The sequence below is a fragment of the Balaenoptera physalus genome (genome assembly GCF_965194825.1).
Source record: "Balaenoptera physalus genome assembly, chromosome: 3".
Taxonomy (NCBI): Eukaryota; Metazoa; Chordata; class Mammalia; order Artiodactyla; family Balaenopteridae; genus Balaenoptera; species Balaenoptera physalus.
The window spans coordinates 104,832,295-104,857,070 of record NC_138890.1 but is presented as its reverse complement, the minus strand read 5'-3'; the positions used below and the strand labels follow the sequence as shown (position 1 = coordinate 104,857,070).

The 24,776-nt window shown below is 36.2% G+C and overlaps 1 protein-coding gene and 1 long non-coding RNA gene across 2 annotated transcripts in view; one reads left to right on the top strand and one right to left on the bottom strand.

Annotated features, from left to right (window-relative positions):
* The window catches only part of LOC309659053, a 29,523-nt gene extending 20,287 nt beyond the window's left edge, over positions 1-9,236 (bottom strand). Inside the window, exon 1 of the long non-coding RNA XR_014262548.1 lies at positions 3,310-9,236. This is a non-coding gene — a long non-coding RNA (uncharacterized lncRNA). The remainder of the gene's footprint in view (positions 1-3,309) is intronic.
* The window catches only part of ADGRV1 (adhesion G protein-coupled receptor V1), a 560,219-nt gene that overhangs the window by 360,181 nt on the left and 175,262 nt on the right, over positions 1-24,776 (top strand). Inside the window, exon 85 of the mRNA XM_082458333.1 lies at positions 19,609-19,725. Within this exon, the coding sequence (XP_082314459.1) occupies positions 19,609-19,725 (117 nt within the window). The remainder of the gene's footprint in view (positions 1-19,608; positions 19,726-24,776) is intronic.

Below are 24,776 nucleotides of genomic sequence, written 5' to 3'. Positions count from 1 at the left end.
TTGTGGGTTTTTTTCATTTATCTCTGGTAATATTTTATTTCTTTAGTGATCCTTGGTTGTTAAGTAGCATACTGTGTAGCCTCCATGTGTCTGTGGTTTTTGCAGGTTTTTTTTTTCTTGTAGTTGATTTCTAGTCTCAAAGCATTGTGGTTGGAAAAGATGCTTGATATAATTTCAGTATTCTTAAATTCACTGACACTTGCTTTGTGGTCTAGCATGTGTTCTGTCCTGGAGAATGTTGCATGTTCACTTGAAAAGAATGTGTATTCTGCTGCTTTTTGAGGGAATGTTCTGTGTATATATCTACTAAGCTCATTTGATCTAATAATGTGTTATTTAAGGCTAGTGTTTCCTTATTGATTTTCTGACTGGATGGTCTTTCCATTGATGTAAGTGGGATGTTAAAGTCCCCTACTATTATTGTGTTACTGTCAATTTCTCCCTTTATGTCTGTTAATATTTATTTTATGTATTTAGGTGATCCTATGTTGGGTACATATATATTTACAATAGTTATATATTCTTGGATTGATCCCTTGATCATTATGTAATGTCCTTCTTTTTCTCTTGTTACAGTCTTTGTTTTAAAGTCTATTTTGTCTGATATAAGTATTGCTACCCTGGCTTTATTTGCATTTCCATTTGCATTAATACCTTTTTGCATCTCCTCACTTTCAGTCTGTGGTGTCTTTAGATCTGAAGTGAGTCTCTTGTAGGCAGCATATAGATGGGTCTTATTTTCATATCTATTCACCCACTCTGTGTTTTTTGAGTGCAACATTTAGTCCATTTACACTTAAATTAATTATTGATAGGTACTTACTGCCATTTTATTAATTGTTTGGGGTTCTTTTTTGTTCCTTTCTTCTTCTTTTGCTCTCTTCCCTTGTGATTTGATGACTACTTTAGTGTTACGATTAGATAAAAGTGAGTATATAGTATATATAGTATACTATATATATTTGATTAAGTTGCTGATCTCTTAAGTTCAAATGCATTTTAACAACCCTACATTTTTACTCCCCCTGCCCATTTTTACTGTTTTTGACATCATATTTATCATCTTTTTGTTTTTTGTATTTATTAACTACTTATTATGGATACACATGAGTTTACAGTTTTGTCTTTATCCTTCCTACTAGCTTTATACATGGTTGATTTACTACCTGTACTATATATATGCCTTTAATGAAGAAACTTTCTCTTTTGTTATTTTCATGTTTCTAGTTGTGGCCTTGTCTTTTCCTCATAGAGAAGTTTCTTTAACATTTCTTGTAAAGCTGGTTTGGTGGTACTGAATTCTTTTAGCTTTTGCTTGTCTGTAAAACTTCTGATCTTTCCATCAAATCTGAATGAAAGCCTTGCCAGGTACAGTATTCTTGGTTGTAGACTTTTCCCTTTCACCTTTTTAAATATATCATGGCACTCAATTTGGCCTTCAGAGTTTCTGCTGAGGAGTCAGCTTATAGCATTATGGGAGTTCACCTGTTTGTAACTTGTTGCTTTTCCCTTTCTGCTTTTAAAATCCTCTCTTTATCTTTAATTTTTACCATTTTAATTACAAGATGTCTTGGTGGGTTGCTCTTTGTCTTGATCCTGTTTGAGTCTCTTTGTGCTTTGTGGACGTGGATGTCCTTCCTAGGTTAGGGAAGTTTTCAACTATTGTCTTCAAATATATTCTCTGCCTCTTTCTCTCCTCCTTCTGGGACCCCTATAATCTTAATGTTAGTACACTTGATGTCCCAAACTGTCCTTATTTTTTTAATTCTTTTTTTCTGTTCAGCTTCAGTGATTTCCACTACTGTGTCTTCCAACTCATTGACCCATTCCTCTGTATCATCTAACTTTTTGATTCCTTCTAGTGTATTTTTTATACCTATTATTGAATTCTTCATCGCTGTTTGGTTCTATTTTATTTATGTTTTCTAACTTTTTAAAAAAACTAATAACTTTTCACTCTGTTCCTCCAATCTTCTTGCTAGTTCTTTAAGCATCTTTATGATGATTGTCTTCAACTCATTATTGGGTAGATTGCTTATCTCCATTATACTGAGTTTTTCTTCTGGAGTTTTATCTTGTTTCTTCATTTGGAACATGTTTCTATGTCACCCTATATTGTGTGACTTGCTGTTTTTATTTCTGTGTATTTGGTAGGTTGGTTTCATTTCCTGATCTCAGATAAGTGGCCTTTTGTAGGAGATGTCCTATGTGTCCTAGAAACACATTCACCTCTGGTCACCAGAGATGTATGTATTAATGGTGCCCCCTATTTGGGCTGTGTGTGTTCTTCTGTTATGGCGGGCTGCCTACTCTGGGTAGCCTGGTCAGTGTGGCTGGCCCTGTCCATTTCGTTGCCAGGTCCTGCCTTGTGGGGAGGCTTCCAGCCACTGGTGGGTGGGGCCGGGTCATGAGGAGACTGACTGCAGAGCCCCAAGGGGTCCTGGGGCTAGTGCCAGCTGGCTGGTGGGCAAAGGCAGGTACCAGAGTCTCTGGCTACAGAGCCCTGGGGGTCCCAGAGCTGGTGTCTGCCTGCTGGTGGGTGGGGCCAGATGTCAGGGCAGCTAGCTGAGGAGCCCAAGATGTCCCAGAGCTGATATTGGCCTGCTGGTGTGTGGGCCATGTCCTAGGTTCTCTGGCTACAGGGCCTGGGGGTCTTGGAGCTACTTTTGTGTTGCTGGTAGGTTGGGCTGTGGCCCAGGGGGTCTCAGGGCTAGTGTCAGCTCACTGGTTGTTGGAGCTGAATTCCAGGCTCTCTGGCTTCAGAGCCCTAAGGGTCCCAGAGTTTGTGTCAGCCCACTGGTGTGCAGGGCTGGTTCCTGGGCCCTCTGGTGGACAGAGCCAGATTCTGGTTTGGCGGGGCTGGGTCCCTGTGCTAATAAGCTGGAGTGAGGTTTGCAAAATGATGCTTGCCAGAACCAGTGTTCACATGGTAGAACAAACTCCCAGAAGGAGCTGCCACCAGTGTCTATGTCTCCAGGGTGAATTTCAGTTGCTCCTGCTTCTCTGGGAGGCTCTTCAAGATCAGCAGGTGTGTCTGACTCAGGATCCTTTCAAATTATTCCTTCTACCCTGTCTCCCAGAGCATGTGAGATTTTGTGTGAACCCTTTAGTAGTGAAGTCTCTATTTACCACGGCCCTCTGGGACTCTTAAAATTAAGCACTGCTGGCCTTCAAAGCCAAACATTCTGAGGTCTTTCTTCCCAGTGCAGGACCCCCTGGGCTGAGGAGCCCTGTGTGGGGCTTAGACCCCTTGCTCCTTGGGGAGAACCTCTGCAATTGTAATTATCCTCTTCCGTGTGTGTTGCCCACCTGAGAGTATGCAGCTCTGACCCTCCTTCCCATCTCGATGTTGTTCCTTCTTCCTGTCTTTAGTTGTAGAAGATCTTTTCTGCTAGTCTTCTAGCCTTTCTTATCAATAGTAACTTTGTAGATTGTTGTGATTTTGGTGTGCCCATGGGAGGAGGTGCGCTCAGGGTCTTCCTATTCCATCATCTTGGCCATTCCTCCCAGACCCACAGAGTTAAGGAGACAAGATGAGAGTCTTGGGAAACCATGACAGCTAGAGTTTGCAGGACAGAGTACTGGAGAAGAAAAAACTATAAAAAAGAACTCTGGAGATATGCAGAGAACTTGGGGAAAAGCATTTGAAATAATAATGATTTACAAATTTTCAAATTTGTTGAAAGTGTAAACCTACAGATTCAAGAAGTTGAAAGAACTGCAATGAATCACAAACAGAAGAAACATAAAGAAACTATACCAAGGCACATCATGATCAAATTGCTTAAAACCAGTGATAGAGAAAATATTAAAAACAACAAAAATTACAAAAAACAAATTTCAAACAGCAGATTTCTTGTCAGAAATCATGTAAGTGAGGGGATAGTAGAAACCATGTTTAAGTACTGAAGGAGAAAAAAACCTGTTAACCAAAATATATTTCAAAGTAAAGATGTTTTCACGTATACTAAAGCTAAAATTATCACCAGATAATTTTCACAGACGTGACAACTAAAAATCAAATAATGAGATGATAGATTTAAACTTTAGCCCACAAAATCACATTAAATGCAAGTGGTCTTAAATATGCTGTTTAAATGGAGATTTTTCAAAATGAATAAAAAGCAGGGCACAGCTATATGCTGCCTGCAAGAAGCATACTTCAAATGTAAAGCCACATATATTTAGGTTAAAAGTAAAAAGATGGAAAAAAATTGGATTGACTATATTAACATCAAAGTAGATTTCAGAGCAAAGAATAATATAAGAGAGAAAGAAGTTTATTCCATAATAATAAAAGGGGCAGTTTATTGAGAGAATATAGTAATTCTAAATATTCACGTACTTAATAACAGAGCTTCCAAATATACCATGTAAAACTGACAGAATTACAAGGAAAAATTGACAAATTCACAATTACAGTTGGTAATTTAAAGACCTCTCTTTAATAACTGAAAGAAAAAGACCCAGAAAATCAGTAAGAATATAGAATATCTTTAAAATGTTATCTTTAAAATGAATATAGAATATCTTTAAAATGTTTATAGAACACTTCACCCAGCAACAGTAGAATATACATTTTTATCAAGTGCACGTGGAATATAGGCTAGTAAATTTAAAATGATTAAAGTCATATAGAACATGTCATGTGACTACAGTGGAATTAAATTAGAAGTCAACAACAGAAAGATTGATGGAACATCCTCAAATATTTGGAAACTAAATAGCTTACTTTAAAATAATTCATAGGTCAAAATAGAAATCAGTATGAAAATTTCAGAGTATTTTGAACTGAATGAAAAGGAAAACACAATATAACAAAATTTGAAGGATTCTGTTAAAGCAGTATTAAGAGGAAATTTAAAGAACTAAATGCCTATATTAAAAAAAATATGATTGCATAAAAAGAAAAACAATTTTTAAACTCAAAATAAATAAATGATAAAGAGGAGAACAGAAATTACTGAAATAGAAAGCAGGAAAACAATACAGAAAATCAGTGAAACCAAGATCCATTTCTTTAAGAAGATCAATAAAATTATCAACCTTTAGCCAGAATGATCGGGGAAAAAAAGAAAGTAGATCCAAATTACCAATATGAGGAAAGAGAGAAATGACATCACTACAGGAAAGATCTTAAAAAGATAATAAGGAAATATCATACATGACTTTACATCAAAAGATTTCCCAATTGTGGTGAAATGGACAAATTTTTTAAAAGACACAAATTACCAAAATTCATTCAAGAAGAAATAGATTACCTGAATATCTCTATGTCTATTAAAGAAGTTGAATTTATATTTAAAAATCTTCCCACTAAGAAAATTGTAGTCCAAAGATGGTTTTACTGGTAAATTTTCTCAAACATTTAAGGAAAAAAAAATACCAATTTTACACAAATTCTTGAGAAAATTTAAAAGGAGGAAATGATTCCCAACTTACTCTCTGAAGCCAATGTTATCCTGATACCAAAATGAAACAAAGATATTACAAGAAAAGAAAACTATCAGCCAATGTTCCTTATGAACATTGATGCAGATATTCTTAATACAATTTTAGCAAATCAAAAGGATAATACATCACAGTAAAGTGGTAACTATCCCAGTAATGCAAGGTTGGTCTAATATTCAAGTCTCAATCAATGTAGTTTATCATTAATGAATAAAAATAGAGTAATATTTTTCAATATCTCAATAGAGAAATAGCTTTGTCAAAATTCAATATCCATTTCTGATAAAAACTCCCAACAAAGGAGGAACAGAGGGGGGAACTTTCTCAACCTGATAAGGGCATCTACGGAAGAAAAAACATAGCTAACTTCATACTTGTTTTAATTTGTTGGGGCTTCCATTGCAAAATCACAGACCAGATGGTTTAAATAGCAGAAATTTATTCTCTCACAGTTCTGGAGTCTGAAGTCTGAGATCAAGGTATTGGCAAGGTTGATTTCATTTTGACCCCTCTTTTCTTGCTTTTTAGATGTTCATCTTTCTCCTTTGTCTTCATATGAATTTTTCCTCTGTATGTCTGGATTGCTGTATCCAAAATTTTCACTTCTTATAAGGACACCATTCATATTAGGTTAGGTCCCACCCTCAAGACCTCATTTTAACTTAATTACCTCTTTAATGACATCATATTTGAATATAATTACATTCTGAGATACTGGACTTTGGTACTTCGACATATGCATTTTGGGAGGACACAGTTCAGCTCATAAAAATACTTAATGGTGAAAAACCACATGTTTAGCCTTAAGATGAGAAGTAAAACAAGGATGTTCATTTTCACCACCTTTGTGTGTATATATACACTATATCTGTATTTGTAACTATCTACCTATCTGTCTATCTATCTATTCGTCTGTCTATATCCAGTGAGTACAGTAAGGCAAGAAAAAGAACTTAAAGCCATTCTGATTTTAAAAAATAAGTAAAATTTCCTTTATTCAGAGATCCTTTATGTAGAAAATATGTTTTCTACAGAAGAACTATTCAAACTAGTTAAGTGTGTTCTATAAGTTTGCAGAATATATATACAAAATCAATATGCAATCAATACTTACAATCAATACAATATATAAAATCAATATACAAAATTAATTAATATGTACAGTCAATATACTAGCAATGAATAATCAGAAATTAAAGCTTAATGAAATACCATTTATAATAACAGCAAAATATAAAATACTTAGGGATGAATATTTTTTAGAATATATGAAGGACGTGTGCGTGGAAAATTATGGAACACTCCAGAGAGAAATTAGAAAAGACCTAAATAAATGGAAAGATAAAATGTTCATGAGGCTCAAGAGTCAATATTGTTAACATGTCAATTCTCCCCAGATTGAGATTCAACACAGTCCCAATCAGAACCCCAGCAGGACTTTTTTGTAGAAATTGAATACCTGGTTCTAAAATTCATATGGAATGCAAATGTCTTGGAATAACCCAAACAACATTGAAAAAAAAGAAGAAACTAGAGTCTAGCACTACCTGTTTTCAAGAATTACCGCTACAGTAATCAAGATGACGTAGTATTGTGTAAACATAGACAAACTGATGAATGGAAAAGATTAGAGAGTTTAGAAATAGATCCCCATGTATATAGGAAAATATGCAAAGATAATTCAGTAGAGAAAGGGTAGTGTTTCAAAAAAATTACACTGAAAAAAGTGGTTATCCACCTGCAGAACAAAAAGCTTTGGACCATACTTTGCGTTGTATTCAGAATACCTCAAAATTTACCAAAGACCTAATTTTAAAACCGAAAACTATAAAACTTCTAGTAAACATAAGAGAAAACCTCTGTGAATTTGAATTAGGCAAAATTTCCTTAGATATGATACCAAAAGTATAATCTATAAAAGGTCAAAAATGTATGACACAATTCGTAATTGGGTTTCATCCATGTTAAAAAGTTGTTTTTCAAAAGACAGTGTTTAGAGAATGGCAACACAAGTCACAGACTTGGAGAAAATATTTTCAAACAAGTATCTGATGAAAGGCTTTTATCGTGAATGTAGAAAGAACTCATAAAACTCAATCACAGAAAAACAGACCAACTTTAAAAGTGGGCAAAAGAGTTAAGTGGGAATTTCTTCAAAGAAGAGATATGGATTGCAAATAAACACATGAAAAAATGATCAACATCATTGCTGATTAGGAAAATGCAAATTAAAACCACACTGAGGAACTTCTGTGTACCTATTAGAAAGGCTAAAATTTTAAAAGCTAACCATTGCAAGTTTTAGTGAGAATGTGGAGTATCTGGGTACATGCATTTCTCATGGGAATGTAAAATATTACAACCACTTCGGGAAAATAATTGATCAGTTTCTTAAAATATTAAATACACACTTACCATATGATCCAGCCATTCCTCTCCTAGGTATTTACTCAAGATAAATGAAAGCATATGTCCATACAAAGACTTGCACGTTCATAGCAGCTTTCTTTGTAAAAGCCAAAAACTGGAAACAACCCAAATACACATCAACAGGTGAAAGGATATGTAATTAGAACACTATTCAACAATAAAAAGAGAATGAACTATTGATACATTATTTTGGATGAATTTCAAAATAATTATGCTAAATGAAATAAACTAGAGAAAAAAGTACCTATGATTCCATTTGCATGCAATTCTATTAAATGAAGCTAATGCGTAGTGACAGAAAACAGGTTGTCTGGGAAGTGAGAAGTGGTGGTGGTGCAGGGTGGGTACTGCAAAGGTCATGATGAAGCCTTGGGGATGATGTATACGTTAATTATCTTGATTGTGAGGATGGTTTCATGGGAGTATCTGTGTGTCAAAATCATACACTTTAAATATGTGCCATTATGTATTGTCTGTCAATCATACTTCAGTAACGCTGTTTAAAATAACACTTAATATGCTCAAAATCATGATAGGGTCGGTAGGGGATACTGAATACTTGCTATGTTTTCCTTCTTAAAAAAATGTAGTTCAAAATAATAATACTAGAGAATACGATTGAATTGTTGCCTTTAAGGAGTTGACAGTTTTCCAAGAGATTAAGGCTGATTTTTATATAAGAATTGGGAGAACTTGATAGGAAAATCAATCCTTATGTTCATAAAATCCTGTTTTAAAAATTCAGAGGAGGGAAGGGTTATTTATGGTTGAAAGCAATAGCCATATATTCATGACAGAGTTGACATTTCAACCACACCTTGAAAAATGGACTTTCAACAGAGAAAGATAAGAAACAATTCTAGCAACACGGAAGACAAAGAACAAAGGCAGAGCATTGAGAGATGATAGAACGTGTTTTAGGGAATGGCAGTCAATGCAGTTAGAGTAGCAGGTTTGGAGTATGCAGGGTCCTGTGGAAGGTAAGCTTAGGAAGAGAAGGTGGGGCAGTTGGGACTTGTAGACAAAGCCACTGCAATTCTGTTTCTTTGAATATTTCTTTGACTTCCACAAGCAGAACTACTCAATCTTGAGTTTGCATTCCCCTGATATTTTACCCCACATTCTGTTACAACATCTGTTACATTTTATTGCATCATGTGTGTGTCTGGCTTCACCCATACACACTCTCCTATTAGAAAGGACAACATTTGGCCCATTATAAATACTCGACAACACGTGCTGTTAACACTCTAAAAGACAGGAAAGTCTAGGAGTCTGTCATGATCAGAGTAGGCAGGTGGAATTTGAACTGCTCCTGAAAAACTGAGTAGGTTCTGGGTAAGATGGAGAGTAGAGAGGAGTGAGAATGTCTATAGTAAAGTGTCGGGGAGGGGTGGGAAGTGTATATTAAGGAGTACTGAGAATTGAGGTTTATAGGAAAACCAATTTTTATTATTTGTTATTATTTAGCCCAAGTAAGAAGAGACATGTGCTATATGTATTTTTTTATGCTTTTATATCTTTATTACAGTTTTGTCCAGCAGTAAATAGTATATAATGTTGTCTCTTGTGTCTAAAAATTTTTTAATAGATCTTTATTAGAGTATAACTGCTTCACAATACTGTGTTAGCTTCTGTTGTACACCAAAGTGAATCAGCCATATGCATACATATGTCCCCATATCCCCTCTCTCTTGAGCCTCCCTCCCACCCTCCCTATCCCACCCCTCTAGGTCATCGCAAAGCACCGAGCTGATCTCCCTGTGCTATGCTGCTGCTTCCCACTAGCTATCTATTTTATGTTCGGTAGTGTCGATGTGTTGGTGCTACTCTCACTTCGCCCCAGCTTCCCCCTCCCATCCCGTGTCCTCAGGTCCATTCTCTGTGTCTACATCTTTATTCCTGCCCTGCAACTAGGTTCATCAGTACCATTATTTTTTTATTCCATATGTATGCGTTACCATACGGTATTTGTTTTTCTCTTTCTGACTTGCTTCACTCTGTATGACAGACTCTAGGTCCATCCACCTCACTACAAATAACTCAATTTCGTTTCTTTTTATGGCTGAGTAATATTCCATTATATATATGTGCCATGTCTTCTTTATCCATTCATCTGCCAATGGACATTTAGGTTGGTTCCATGTTCTGGCTATTGTAAATAGTACTGCAGTGAATATTGTGCTACATGTCTCTTTTTGAATTATGGTTTTCTCAGGATATATGCCCAGTAATGGGATTGCTGGGTCATACGGTAGTTCTATTTTTAGTTTTTTAAGGAGCCTACATACTGTTTTCCATTGCGGCTGTATCAATTTACATTCCCACCAACAGTGCAGGAGGGTTCCCTTTTCACCACACCCTTTCCAGCATTTATTGTTTCTAGCTTTTTTGATAATGGCCATTCTGACCGGCGTGAGGTGATACCTCATTGTAGTTTTGATTTGCATTTCTCTAATAATTAGTGATGTTGAGCATCTTTTCATGTGCCTCTTGGCCATCTGTATGTCCTCCTTGGTGAAATGTCTATTTAGGTCTTCTGCCCATTTTTTAATTGGATTGTTTGTCTTTTTGATATTGAACTCCATGAGCTGTTTGTATATTTTGGAGATTAATCCTTTGTCTGTTGTTTCATTTGCAAATATTTTCTCCCATTCTGAGGGTTGTCTTTTTGTCTTGTTTATGGTTTCCTTTGCTGTGCAAATGCTTTTAAGTTTAAGTAAGTCCCATTTGTTTATTTTTGTTTTTATTCCCGTTTCTCTAGGAGGTGGGTCAAAAAAGATCTTGCTGTGGTTTATGTCAAAGAGTGTTTTTCCTATGTTTTCCTCTAAGAGTTTTATAGTGTCTGGTCTTACATTTAGGTCTTTAATCCATTTGGAGTTTATTTTTGTGTATGGTGTTTGGTAGTGTTCTAATTTCATTCTTTTACATGTAGCTGTCCAGTTTTCCCACCACCACTTATTGAACAGGCTGTCTTTTCTCCATTTTATGTCCTTACCTCCTTTGTCATAAATTAGGTGACCATATATGCGTGGGTTTATCTCTGGGCATTCTGCCCTGTACCATTGATCTATATTTCTGTTTTTGTGCCACACCATACTGTTTTGATTACTGTAGCTTTGTAGTATAGTTTGACGTCAGGTAGCCTGATTCCTCCAACTCCATTTTTCTTTCTCAAGATTTCTTTGGCTATTCAGGGTCTTTTGTGCTCCCATACGAATTGTAAAATTTTTTGTTCTAATTCTGTGGAGAATACCATTGGTAGTTTGATAGGGACTGCATTGAATCTGTAGATTGCTTTGGGTAGTATCGTCATTTTCACAATATTAATTCCTCCCCTCCAAGAACATGGTATATTTCTCCATCTGTTTATGTCATCTTTGATTTCTTTTATCAGTGTTTTATAGTTTTCTGAGTACAAGTCTTTCACCTCCTTAGGCAGGTTTATTCCTAGGTATTTTATTCTTTTTGTTGCAGTGGTAAATGGGATTGTTTCCTTAATTTCTCTTTCTGATCTTTCGTTGTTGGTGTATGGGAATGCCAGAGACTTCTGTGCATTAATTTTGTATCCTGCAACCTTACCAGATTCATTGATTAGTTCTCGTAGTTTTCTGGTGTCATCTTTAGGATTTTCTATGTATAGTATCATGTCATCAGCAAACAGTGACAGTTTTACTTCTTCTTTTCCAATTTGTATCCCTTTTATTTCTTTTTCTTCTCTGATTGCCGTGGCTAGGACTTCCAAAACTATGTTGAATAGGAGTGGTGAGAGTGGACATCTTTGTCTTGTTCCTGATCTTAGTGGAAATGCTTTCAGTTTTTCACCATTGAGTATGATGCTTGCTCTGGGTTTGTAATATATGGTCTTTATTATGTTGAGGTAGGTTCCCTCTGTGCTCATTTTCTGGAGAGTTTTTATCATAAATGGTGTTGAATTTTGTCAAAAGCTTTTTCTGCATCTGTTGAGATAATCATATGGGTTTTTTTCCTTAATTTGTTTATGTGGTGTATCACATTGATTGATTTATGTATATTGAAGAATCCTTGCATCCCTGGGATAAATCCCACTTGATCATGGTGTATGATTATTTTAATGTGTTGTTGGATTCTGTTTGCTAGTATTTTTTTCAGGATTTTTGCATCTATGTTCATCAGTGATATTGGTCTATAATTTTCTATTTTTGTGATATCGTTTTCTGGTTTTGGTATCAGGGTGATGGTGGCTTCCTAGAATGAATTTGGGAGTGTTTCTCCCTCTGCAATTTTTTGGAAGAGTTTGAGAAGGATGGGTGTTAGCTCTTCTCTAAATGTTTGATAGAATTCACCTGTGAAGCCATCTGGTTCTGGACCTTTGTTGGAAGATTTTAAATAAGATTTCAATTTCATTACTTGTGATAAGTCTGTTAATATTTTCTAAGTCTTCCTGATTCAGTCTTGGAAAATTGTACCTTTCCAAGAATTTGTCCATTTCTTCATGGTTGTCCATTTTATTGGCATATAGTTGTTTGTGGTAGTCTCGTATAATCCTTTGTATTTCTGTGGTGTCAGTTGTGATTTCTCCATTTTCATTTCTAATTTTATTGATTTGCATCCTCTCCCTTTTTTTCTTGATGAGTCTGGCTAAGGGTTTATCAGTTTTATCTTCTCAAAGAACAAGCTTTTAGTTTTATTGATCTTTGCTATTGTTTTCTTTGTTTCTATTTCATTTATTTCTGCTCTGATCTTTATGATTTCTTTCCTTCTCCTGACTTTGGGTTTTCTTTGTTCTTCTTTCTCTAGTTGTTTTAAGTGTAGTGTTGCATTGTTTGAGATTTTTCTTGTTTCTTGTTGTGAGATTGAATTGCTATAAACTTCCCTCAGAACTGCTTTTGCTGCATCCCATAGGTTTTGGGTCGTCCTGTTTTCGTTGTCATTTGTTTCTATGCATTTTTTTATTTCTTCTTTGATTTCTTCAGTGATCTCTTGGTTATTTAGTAGTGCACTGTTTAGCCTCCATGTATTTGTGTTTTTTACAGTTTTTTCCTGCAATTGATTTCCAGTCTCATAGTGTTGTGGTGAAAAAAGATACTTGATACGATTTCAGTTTTCTTAAATTTTCGGAGGCTTGATTTGTGACCCAAGGTATGATCTATCCTGGAGAATGTTCCATGTGCACTTGAGAAGAAAGTCTATTCTGCCACTTTCGGGTAGAATGTCCTATAAATATCAATTAAGTCTACCTGGTCTATTGTGTCATTTAAAGCTTGTGTTTCCTTATTTATTTTCTGTTTGGATGGTCTATCCATTGGTGTAAGTGGGGTGTTAAAGTCCCCTACTATTACTGTGTTACTGTCGATTTCTCCTTTCGTGGTTGTTAGCATTTGCTTTATGTACTGAGGTGCTCCTATGTTGGGTGCATAAACATTTGTAATTGTTATATCAATTCTTGTATTGATCCCTTGATCATTATGTAGTGTCCTTCCTTGTCTCTTGTAACATTATTTTAAAGTCTATTTTTATCTGATATGAGTATTGCTACTCCAGCTTTTTTTGATTTCCATTTGCCTGGAATATCGTTTTCCATCCCCTCACTTTCAGTCTGTATGTGTCCCTAGGTCTGAAGTGGGTCTCTTGTAGACAGCATATATATGAGTCTTGTTTTTGTATCCATTCAGCCAGTCTGTGTCTTTTGGTTGGGGCATTTAATCCATTTACATTCAAGGTTATTGTCAATATATATGTTCCTATTACCGTTTTCTTAATTGTTATGGGTTTGTTTTTGTGGGTCTTTTTCTTCTCTTGTGTTTCCCTCCTAGAGAATTTTCTTTAGCATTTGTTGTAAAGCTGGTTTGGTGGTGCTGAATTCTCTTAGCTTTTGCTTGTCTGAAAAGCTTTCAATTTCTCCATCGAATCTGAATGAGATCCTTGCTGGGTAGAGTAATCTTGGTCGTAGGTTTTTCATCACTTTAAGTATATCCTGCCTCCCTTCTGGCCTGCAGAGTTTCTGCTGAAAAATCAGCTGATAACCTTATGGGGATTCCTTGGTATATTATTTTTTGTTTTTCCCTTAATGCTTTAAATATTTTTTCTTTGAATTTAATTTTTGTTAGTTTGATTAATATGTGTCTTGCTGTGTTTTTCCTAGGGTTTATCCTGTATGGGACTCTGTGCTTCTTGGACTTGGGTGACTATTTCCTTTCCCATGTTAGGGACGTTTTCATCTATAATCTCTTCAAATATTTTCTCAGACCCCTTCTTTTTCTCTTCTTCTTCTGGGACCCCTGTAATTTGAATGTTGATGTGTTCAGTGTTGTCCCAGAGGTTTCTGAGACTGTTTTCAATTCTTTTCATTCTTTTTTCTTTATTCTGCTCCTCAGCAGTTATTTCCAGTATTTTGTCTTCCAGCTCACTTATTCGTTCTTCTGCCTGAGTTATTCTGGTATTGATTCCTTCTAGTGTATTTTTCATTTCAGTTATTGTGTTGTTCATCTCTGTTTGTTTGTTCTTTAGTTCCTCTAGATCGTTGTTAAACATTTCTTGTGTTTTCTCAATTCGTGCCTCCATCTACTTCCGAGATTCTGGATCATCTTTACTGCCATTACTCTGAATTCTTTTTCAGGTAGATTGCCTATTTTGTCTTCATGTATTTGTTCTTGTAGGTTTTTAACTTGCTCCTTCATCTGTTACATAATTTTTTGTCGTGTCTTTTTTTTTTTTTTTTTTATGAGTGTGATTGTGTTCCTGTCTTACTGGTTGTTTGGCCTGAGGCTTCCAACACTGGAGTTTGTAGGCTGTTGGGTAGAGCTGGGTCTTCGTGCTGAGATGAGGACCTCCATGAGACCTCCCTCCGATGAATATTCCCTGGGGTCTGAGGTTCTCTGTTAGTCCAGTGGTTCAGACTTGGAGCTACCACCCCGCCCGACCCCTCTTGGCTCATGAACCAAGATCCTGCAAGCCACGTGGGGTGGCAAAAAAAAAAAAAAAAGAACAATAACAAAGTTAAAAAAAAATTAGACTAGGAAACTAACAGGTATGTTAGAAAGAATATAATAGTAAAACTATAGATGAATCAACAACCGGAAGGTATAACAGTGTCACAATAGTAAAAAAGAGGAGGAAGGAAAAGAAAAAAAAAATGGGGAGGGGGCCCTTGGCTGTGGAGGGTGGGGCCTAAGCCAGGGCAAGGTTTGGGCCTGGGCAGGGCCTATGCTTTGGACCCACAGGGCTGGAAGAAGCCCTGGAGGCTGTGAGGGGTGGGGCATAGGCTCAATGGAACAGAAGGGGCCCAGGCGTGCCCCTCACCCCTGGTCTCAGAGGGCGGGGAACTTCACCTGGGAGCCCAGCAGGCTTCCTGGGCTCAAGTGGGTGAGGCAAATGCCCTCCTCTCCGTTCCTGCTCCTCCAGTCCGGAGGGCCTCTTCCACCTGCCTCTCCTGTTCTCCCCTTGGCCTCCTTACTATGCCCCCAGGACCAATGCGGCCAGGGGCAGTGGGGGGTCTTGGAGGGCAAGGGACTGGCCTGGGAGCTCAGCAGGCTCCCTGGGCCTGCGTGGATGGGGGAAACGCCCTCCGCTCCTCTGCTGCTCCTCTGGGAGGGCCCCTCCCGCCTGCCTCTCCTGATCTCCCCCATCTCCCTCTTATGCCCCAAGACCCACATGGCCTTCACGGGACTTTGGAGGGGGTGTACCAGCTTGGGAATTCAGCAGGCTCCCTGGGCCCAAGTGGGTGGGGCGATTGCCCTCCACTCCTCTCCCTCTTCTCCTGGATGGCTCCACCTGCCTGCCTTTCCTGATCTCCCCGGCCTCAGGGATGCTGAACCTGTCTGGCCTCCACTTCTTCTCCCTCCCTCAGTCCCACCACATCCTACTGATTCACTTGGGGGTTCCTCCCGTCTCCTTGGGTGTCAGGGTACCCCACCAGCAGCCAGCTCGTACCCTAGGTGTGGGGAGACGCTAACTCTGTGTCTTCCCACACTGCCGTCTTGACTCCGCCCCCTGTATATTTTAAATGAAAAAAAAATTAGGTATTTCCTCCCTTGGTTATTACAGCAGAGCTCTAATCAACCAGAATAAGAAAGAATTTTATAAGTTGTTAACAAAATATATCAGATACTCTCTTCTGGAAATATATATATATATATTTTTTAGTTAAGATGTACGTATGTTATATCAATATAAAATTAAGAATAGTATTATATTTGCCACGGGCATTATGTTCTATTGCCATTGTGAACCTCTGGTGGCCCATGGGTTAAAAAAGATTGAGAAACAATGAACTAGAATTTCGGCACTTTGAGACAGGACTCATGCTGGATGTAGCTTGGTGGGCAGCAGTGTGATGTTCTAGAAAGAACTCTGGCCTCTCAAATCAGAACACCAGGATTTGAATCCCACTTTAAAACTTGTTCAGTGACCCTTAAACAAGTTAGTTCCCCTATCAGATCTTCTTTCATCATTAATTAAACTGGGATAAAACAATAATGACTTCACATCATTAATATGTGGCACGTGTGCATGCACACACATGGACAAAAAAAAAAACGAGAAAACATGTAGCACCTTGCTGGTACATGGTACACAGTTTTCCGCCATCACATTCTTCATCTTGCATAGGTGGCATAATGCTCTGTAGATAGCAGGTATGCCAACACTTGCTTACTGAATGAATCAACACATGAATGACTGAGAACCATTGAAAAATTCCTTATTTTCTGTTATGGTGTTCAACTTAGTGTATCCAGAGAACTGACTGAAAATAACCTTTTTCCTGATCATCTCTATGTGTTTGAGTAAAAAAGCAACAGTAAAACTCCCTCTCTTCCTCGGTTATGTACCTTAAGAATATGTGAGCTAAATATGCTAGGAGATCTTATTTTATTTTACTTTAACCATTTAATTTATATTTTAATTCAATTTAATTTTAGATAGGCCCCATGAAACATAATCTCTGATTTTCCAAGTATTCTTAGCTCATCCCTGTTGTAGTAATATGTATTGAGAGCTCAGCCCTGTCTTGCTTACCAACCTTCTCCCATACAGAGAGAAGCATTTCTCATAGTTCAGAGAACATTCTGGAAGAATGTTCATAGTTTACAAAAGTAGGTATGTAACTGGTCTTATGATTTAGAAAAAGAAATTAAAACATAATCAAATATGAAGACGCCATATCTTAAGAATGGAATTTTGGGTGTTAAAACTGTATTCTGAAAATAAATATAGTTTTAAACAATAACTCGTACTAATCTGCTTCAAAGAAAAAATATTGAAAAGAATAAAAGTTATTTAAATTAGCATACCATTTATAAATAGTTTCATAGTTAAAACTAAACACATTCAATTGCAGTTTGGATTACACTGTTGTTTTACCTAGCAAACCATTCAGGTTGATTCGTACAAAACTAGGAAATAAATTCAACACAATCCATATTATAGAATCTGAATTAGAGAGGCTCAAATTTATTATAAGTACACTTATAAAGACTTTATGAAAAGATGCCACTTTGTGAAAAGAAAAAGCATAAAATGTTAAAATTATTCTTTTTGATTTTTGGATTTTTTATTTGGCTGAATCTCATAGTTCTGTGTTTCTAAGGTCTTTTAAGGCATAGTTTTCGGTTATTTAGTGTTCATTGTTAGTGTTTTGGTGAAGGTGTTCAATGAATATTTGTGGAATTTAGGAAGTTTAAATGTATGACCTATAATATATTACAATTCAGAAGTTTGAAGCTAAAATCTAGGGAAATCTAAGCATGTTTTTAAAATAAGCTCTAATAATTCAAAAGCTATTTGTGATACATTCTGGAAAGGCAAATTCGTTGGCTTTATTTTTTCCAGGGAACTAATTTGTACCAGATTGTTAGGATATAACGAGACATGCATTTCTAGTGTCTACTTTTTTTTTAATTGTGTGTTACAAATACTCCAAATCTAGAGTTAAAATAAACAAAAAGTTGAGTCAGGAATACTTCTTATTTAAAAAATAATCCTGGAATTTTGGAGTAGAAAGAGACTTTAGAGTTTATTTTTTCCAACTTCCTCCTCCTACTGATGAGGGAATTAGTCCCAGAAGGGTAAACTGACTTGTTTAGAGTCCATAGCTTGAAAAAGAAAACAGAAAAAAAAAAAGGAAAAAGGTTTCTTTTTCTTCTATACTTGGTACAGGAAGTACTCAGTAAATAATTCCCAAGAGGGAAGTCAGCATGGCATGAGATACATATTATTGTGAATTTATTAATTAGCATTTTGGTTCTTCTGTAATTGACTAAGGAGACTGGTTAAGGTAAGTCTTTCCCCATGAAATAGAGATGCTGGGAGCATGCAAGTTCTTATCCCAGATCCTGACATTCGCCACAATGATGCCATCCTGGGAACACTCCTGGGCAGAAATTTTCAGGAAGATTTAACGTACACACCTTTGAAATAAAAGGTTTGGGGAGGGGCATATTTCATTTGAAAATAAAATCAATGTTCTGATTTGATTTTGAGCACAGTATTCATTTTTTAAAATCCAAGAAATATTAATGACATTTGCATTTCCTTTTTAGAAGTTGAGAGATTTTGAGGCATAAGTCAGCTAGTTTTCTCCTTACAACACCCCTCTGTTTTTTTGGAATCAATCATTCTTTCTTTCAACAATTATTTATTGAACATTTCAGGCATATTCCAGGCATAGTGGTAGCTTATTAAAATATTAAGTTAAAAAGACTTGGTCTCTGTCTGAAAGAGGAAGGGAATTTATTCCTTGAGAGGTTACAGTACACTATTATTGCTCCAAATTTTCCCTTGCCATCTATACTTTCCATTATAAATTTGACATAGTAGTCATATAGTAGAGAAAATGATAGATAGAAATTACAGGAGTGTTTTACTGCATTTATTTATCCATTTATTCAACACGTATTTATTGAGTACCTCCAATAGAGACTTTGAGAGTACCTACTGTGTTCTAGACACTGGGCTGTGTGAGTGTGGGGTACACCAGTGAGTAAAACATTCAGTGATCCTGCCTTCATAGGGATTACATTCTAGTGGGTGACACTAACAATGACCAAGAAACATAAGAAATAAACAAATTACAGAGCATGTTAGAAAGTGACAAGCACTGTTTAAAAAAAACAGAAAGGTAGAGTAGGGAGATCATATATGTGGGAAGGAGAGAAGAAAAGAGGGTGTAATTTTAAATAGTGTGGTCAAGAAAGGTCCCATTGTGAAGGTTACTTTTGAAGAAAGACTTGAGGGTAGTCAAAATAAAAATCCAAGAATTAGGGTAACCGTAGGGTTTGAAATTTTACATTTATTTTAAGTCTATTTTGTTATATGTGTACTTCCTGACCAGAGGATGCAGATGACGGTAGACTCAGAGCTTTTTTTCTTCTATTTCTTTTCTCTCCTAGTAGCTTTGACTTACACAAGGAATGGTATTTCCACTCTATTTTCTCTTTTGTACTGAACTAAAATAAATGTATGTCATATGATTTTTGTCCATCTGTAAGAACAAGGTTTACTTTGAGAATTTCCTCTTGACAATCCGATGCAGCGTGTAGCCTAATTTCCTATAATTCATTGTTTCTTATAAACGTAAAAATCTGTGTATTGCCGTTTTAAGAGTGACTTAGTCATCTCATTTTGGGCAACAAATCAAATTCTTTTCCCTTTGAGTCATTGAGTCATCGATTCAGATAAGAAAATGGTTTATTTTCTTAATATTCTTGATTAATATGATTTAAAAATGAAAGTATTTGTTTCTTACAGATTGCATTTCTGGCATCTGCATATGCAAGTCCCCATCTCACGGAGGAGAGCTGTTCAGCCGTGGCTGCTGTCATACATTACCTGTATCTTTGCCAGTTCAGCTGGATGCTCATCCAGGTTGGTACCTCATTTCCTCCCTCTGCCCCCTTCAGCTTTCCAGTGTGTCTGGATGGAGTGGCCTTTATATCTGATATTCTTTATACTGAAATAGAAGTGATTCCATATATCCATCACTGCATTCCCATGAGATCAATGCATGAAAAACCTTATAAGCTGTACAGCATTAGAAAGTGTAGTGAATTTGAGGAAATGAGAAGAAATCTAGTAGAGTTGGAAATAAGGGAGTGGTAGGAGGTGAGGCTTGTGATGCAGGCCCTGTAAAGCACAGTAAGAAATTTTAACTTTTTTTCTATGAGAAGTCATAGAATTATTTTGAAGCAAGAGAGTGACATGATGAGATTTGGATTTTAGAAGGAACTCCCTGTTTGTCGTGAATTGAGTTCAGCAAAGAGTTGACATAGGAGCCAGTTAAGTAGCTTTAGCTGTATTCAGGGGAAAGAACGTGGTGGTATGAACCAAAGAGGGAGCAAAAGAGGCAAAGGGAAGTGAACAGCTTCTAAGAATTGTTTTTTTAAACTAGAACTATAGGATGTAGAGATTGGTTATAAAGAATGCAGAAGGTGGAACCAAGGATGTTACCCAAGTTTCTGGCATGAGTGAATGGGTAGATAGTGGTGCCTTGAACTAAAATAATGATCCCTGGAGACTGGGAGAAGATGATGAGTTTTTTTTTAAGGACATGCTGAGTGTGAAGTTCTTGTGAGATCTCCAGTGGAGACTCAGGGAGAAGTGGAATATGCAGAGCTAAATCCCAGAACAGAGGTCCATGCTAGAGAAATACATTAGACAGTTACTGACTTAGAGTTGGAAAATGGAGCCATTGCTTTGGAAGAGATCACTTTGGGAGAGAGTACAGAGTGAAACCCAAAGAGACCTAGCATAGTCTCCTGAGGAACTAGTAAGGGTTGGGGAGAGATTTGAACTCTCCTTTTCTGACTAAAGTCCCAAATTCTCTCTATTGTCTAATGCTGATTTGCTTGATAAAGAGGCTAATGTGAGAGTTGGATCCACTTAAGCACTATTAATGTCAATAATTCAATAGCTCAACTAAGATGCTGCCTTCGAAAGTGATTTCTACATGGTGGTATTGTTCAATCTTTCATGTGATAGTAATAGTTTCATATGTGTTTCTGAGTATGCAGGTGAAGTATACTATGTAAACAGATGCATTCAGGCCCTTGCATATTCTTTTTTCTTGTTGAATAAGAAGGATGTGGGATTTCTACCATCTGGCAGTATTGGAGGAAGGTGAGATGATACTATTAGTAGAGAATACCATACAGATTCAAGGAAGGGATCTTTTCCCAAGTATGATATTATAGTTGGCTCTGAAGGAGAAGAAAACTGAACTGTTTAGTTAACAGAACTACTTGGAACAATTGGAGGCCTGCATCTGGGTTTGAATTCTGGCTCTGTTTTTATCTTTGTAACCTTAATCAAGTTATTGACTCTCTCCAAGGTTTGTTTCTAAATCTGCATATGGGGATAATAATTCCTACCTCATAGAATTATTGTTTTATAGCTCTTTGAGCAGCTCTAATTATGGAAAGTTTATGGTGTTCTCCAGTCCCCCACCAAACAATTAAAAAATAAATCTAAACCATACAACATAAAACAAATACTTGCTGAAATTACAATAGCATTTGCAAGATTCTCTGACTCTCTTTAGCAGTTTATCTAAGTTGAACTTTTTATGTGCGCCCTGTGTATGTTGTCATTTATCTGCCTGAACTGAGGTCCATAGCGGTTTGCTGAAGGTCTTTGTCCATGTCCTTGACCTATTCAGTTTTTGATGAATGACCTGGATGAAAACACAGGAAGCTGTCTTATCAGGTATGCAATGATACAGAGCTGAAACAAGGTAAAACAGCAAGCTGCCTGTGTTAAGAGTACAGGTAGAACGAGTGTAGAAAACCTGTACTGTGACAGCTTGAAAATGAGAGTGAAAGAGACATAATCTGATGGGAGTTAATGTAAACAACTTGAAACTTTAATTTAACCCAAACTCAGTAGCAATCAAATGTGTGACCAGATTGCTTAAACCATAGCAACTACAGTAACTACAAAAACAACACAGACCTGGGTTACATTAATAACAGTATGGAGGCAGCTGGGGGAGCCATGTTTAAATTATAATCTACAATAGTCAGACAACCCTGGCACCCTGTAACCACTTTCAGCAGGAATATTATTAACCAGCCAATGAGAAGTTGGAAGACAGTCCTATAAGAAACTTGGAGGCAGCTGGAGACAACTAACCTGGAAAGAACTTAGTGAGATGTTATGTCTGTCTACAGATACTGGGAGGGCTGCTACAGGAAAGAAAGAATGGACTATATAGCTCCATTTGGAAGAACCAGAACAAATGGGTCAAAAATTAGGGAAGCAAATTTTGAATCACGTTAAGAACTTTTATAGTCAGTAAGAATTTCAAAGTTGAAAAAGGTATGCCTAAAAGTAGAGAGCGTCCAATCACTGAAATATATTCAAATGGGGGAAATGACCAACTTTCAAATATGTTGTAGATAGATTTCCTGCTTTAGGGGATGGCATATAAAATTTCATCCAACTTAATAGAGATTGCTGTATTCTGTATGTCTTCTTCCAGTTTTGAGTAAATATGATTGTGGATGATGCACATTTAGTAAACTAATTAGATTTCTGTATGGCTAACGGTTTAGGAAAACTATTTAAAGTACCAGTGAAGTTTAATGTGTTTCAGATGGTACACCACACACTTTCATGGTTTGTGGTGTGACCACAAGGGAAAAATTCAATAACTTCTGATTCTGGGTAGGTTACTTCTAATGAGTTACTTTGTGGTCAGAGGCTGTCGCCTTTACTAACCTGTGTTTTCCTGTTTATAAAATACTGTCTGCTAAAATCTTTTTTTTAACGAGAATTCGTTTTTAAAACATTATGTAAAAGATAAGACTACTGTTAATCCAATCTTGTTAGTCGAACAGTTGAAAATATTGAAAGAATATTAACATTTCAATAATTCTACTTCACATTTCTAGCAATGTAGGAGAGAAATTGATATATGTATGTGTGCATAGCTTATGATGAAAAGTTAATCACTAACTTTTAATCATTGAGCTAAGCATGCAAGAATTATTTATTTTGATCTGCATTATATCTTCAATCTTAGAATAAATACATTTAAATGAATTTATCTTGAAAAGTTGTTTTACTTTTACATCATACTTTTAATACATTGTAGTAAAAAGGGACTCTATTTTAGAGTGGGTAAAGAACAATTTTGTTGGTAAACATGTTACATAACTTCTCTGAGCCTAGATTTTCTTATTGAATGATTAGATTTGTAATAACAGTACCTCTCTTTGAGGACTGTAAAAAGCCAAAATGAATGAATACATGGAAAGAGCTTGGAATGATTCCTGGTATAGACTGCACACTCCATACGAATTTACCCATATTATCAGCTAAGCAAATATGTAGACTAATAATTCTTAGACTTTGAAACATGTTGAAATACTCTGTTTTTCCAGTATAATTTACATCTTTTTTTGCAAAAGAGAATTAGCTTGATATAGGGGAACGAGAGGGCTGACAGTGTAAGGCAGATGTGAGCTGAAAAGCTTTAGCAAGCTGATAACCTCTGACGTCTTTACTGAAGTGCACGCGTGGCTTATAGCAGGCTCCAGAGCTGGTGGCCTTGACTGTTTCTTTAGACTTCCCCTTTCTTGAGTGTTTCTTTAGGCTTCCCCTTTCTTTGACAGGGAGGTCACACTGTGCATGATGGGAATAGAGTAACAAATTATTTTACTTATTTTTAAGAAGTATACAGCTCACAAATTCCTTTTTGCCCATGGAAATTGAGTTATCCTGCTGTTTGCTCTTCATGTAAGATCACTCTGAAATTACTGAAACAGTAGGGTTATGTCTACTCTAAGAAAAATTGACAGTGAGAATTTAAGCTCTCATAGTATGTTTGCTCTATTTTCCTAGTTATTGTTCTAATTTTTGTTTCTTTTTTCTGTTTTGATTTGCTTTCATTTTAGAAATAACATATACTAATTGTACAAAACATAATCAAACACTATAGAGAAATATTAAATGAAAAGTACATCTGTTTCTCCCTCTTTCATATGCTCTCCACCCTCTGCTCTACCCTCAACCCTACTCCCAAAGTTAAACACTGTTAATGGTTTCCTGTGTATGCCTCCAGATATATTCCACAAATATATAAATATTTATAAATATATAAAGAAGCACATATGTGTGTTTGTGTGTATATAGTGTATATATGTTTACATATAGTGTATATATATACATATATATAGTATATATACAAATTTACCCCATACTGATATACTTTTTTTTCTATTCTATAATATGGTTATTCCATAATTTTTTTTCTGATTCCTATTAATGAAATGCTGGTTATTTCCAGTTATTTTTGCTATTATAAACAATGTTTCTTGGAACATCCTTACACTCTGAATATTTGTTTACTTACAGAATATCCGTAGAATAAATCCCTAGAACTGATGTTTTTACTCTTAACATCTATGTGAAACATGCTACCAGATGGATTGCCAGACCATGAGTGAATTCATGCAGGAAATAAATCACAAGTAAATTATTTGAGATATTAGTATATAATATAGGTAAATAGAAACTTAATTTTGCCTGTATATTCATTTGGCCCAGTTTTATGATCGTTTCCTGTCACCAAGTTAAATTATATAATAATCTGCTTCAGTTATGATCAATATCCAAGCCTGGATTGTCCTTGCAGTCTGTTCATTTCGTGCCGAGGGACACAGCTTACTCAAAACTATAATGTTTTATTTTGAAACTAAAGCTTACTTGAAGAACATATTTCTTAAATGGTAGAATAAAGTTAGAAATCATTTCACAGTTGTACTTGAGCATTCATATCTTGTGCTTTAATCTCTCCTTAAAATCTGGCTATGAAGAAGCAAATGTATGTATATTTATTTCTTGGTAGAAAGACTACTTAGTGCCAGAGCATAACAACAGGAAGGGAAATGCTAATATTAGCTGTGTTTTTCCTTTGT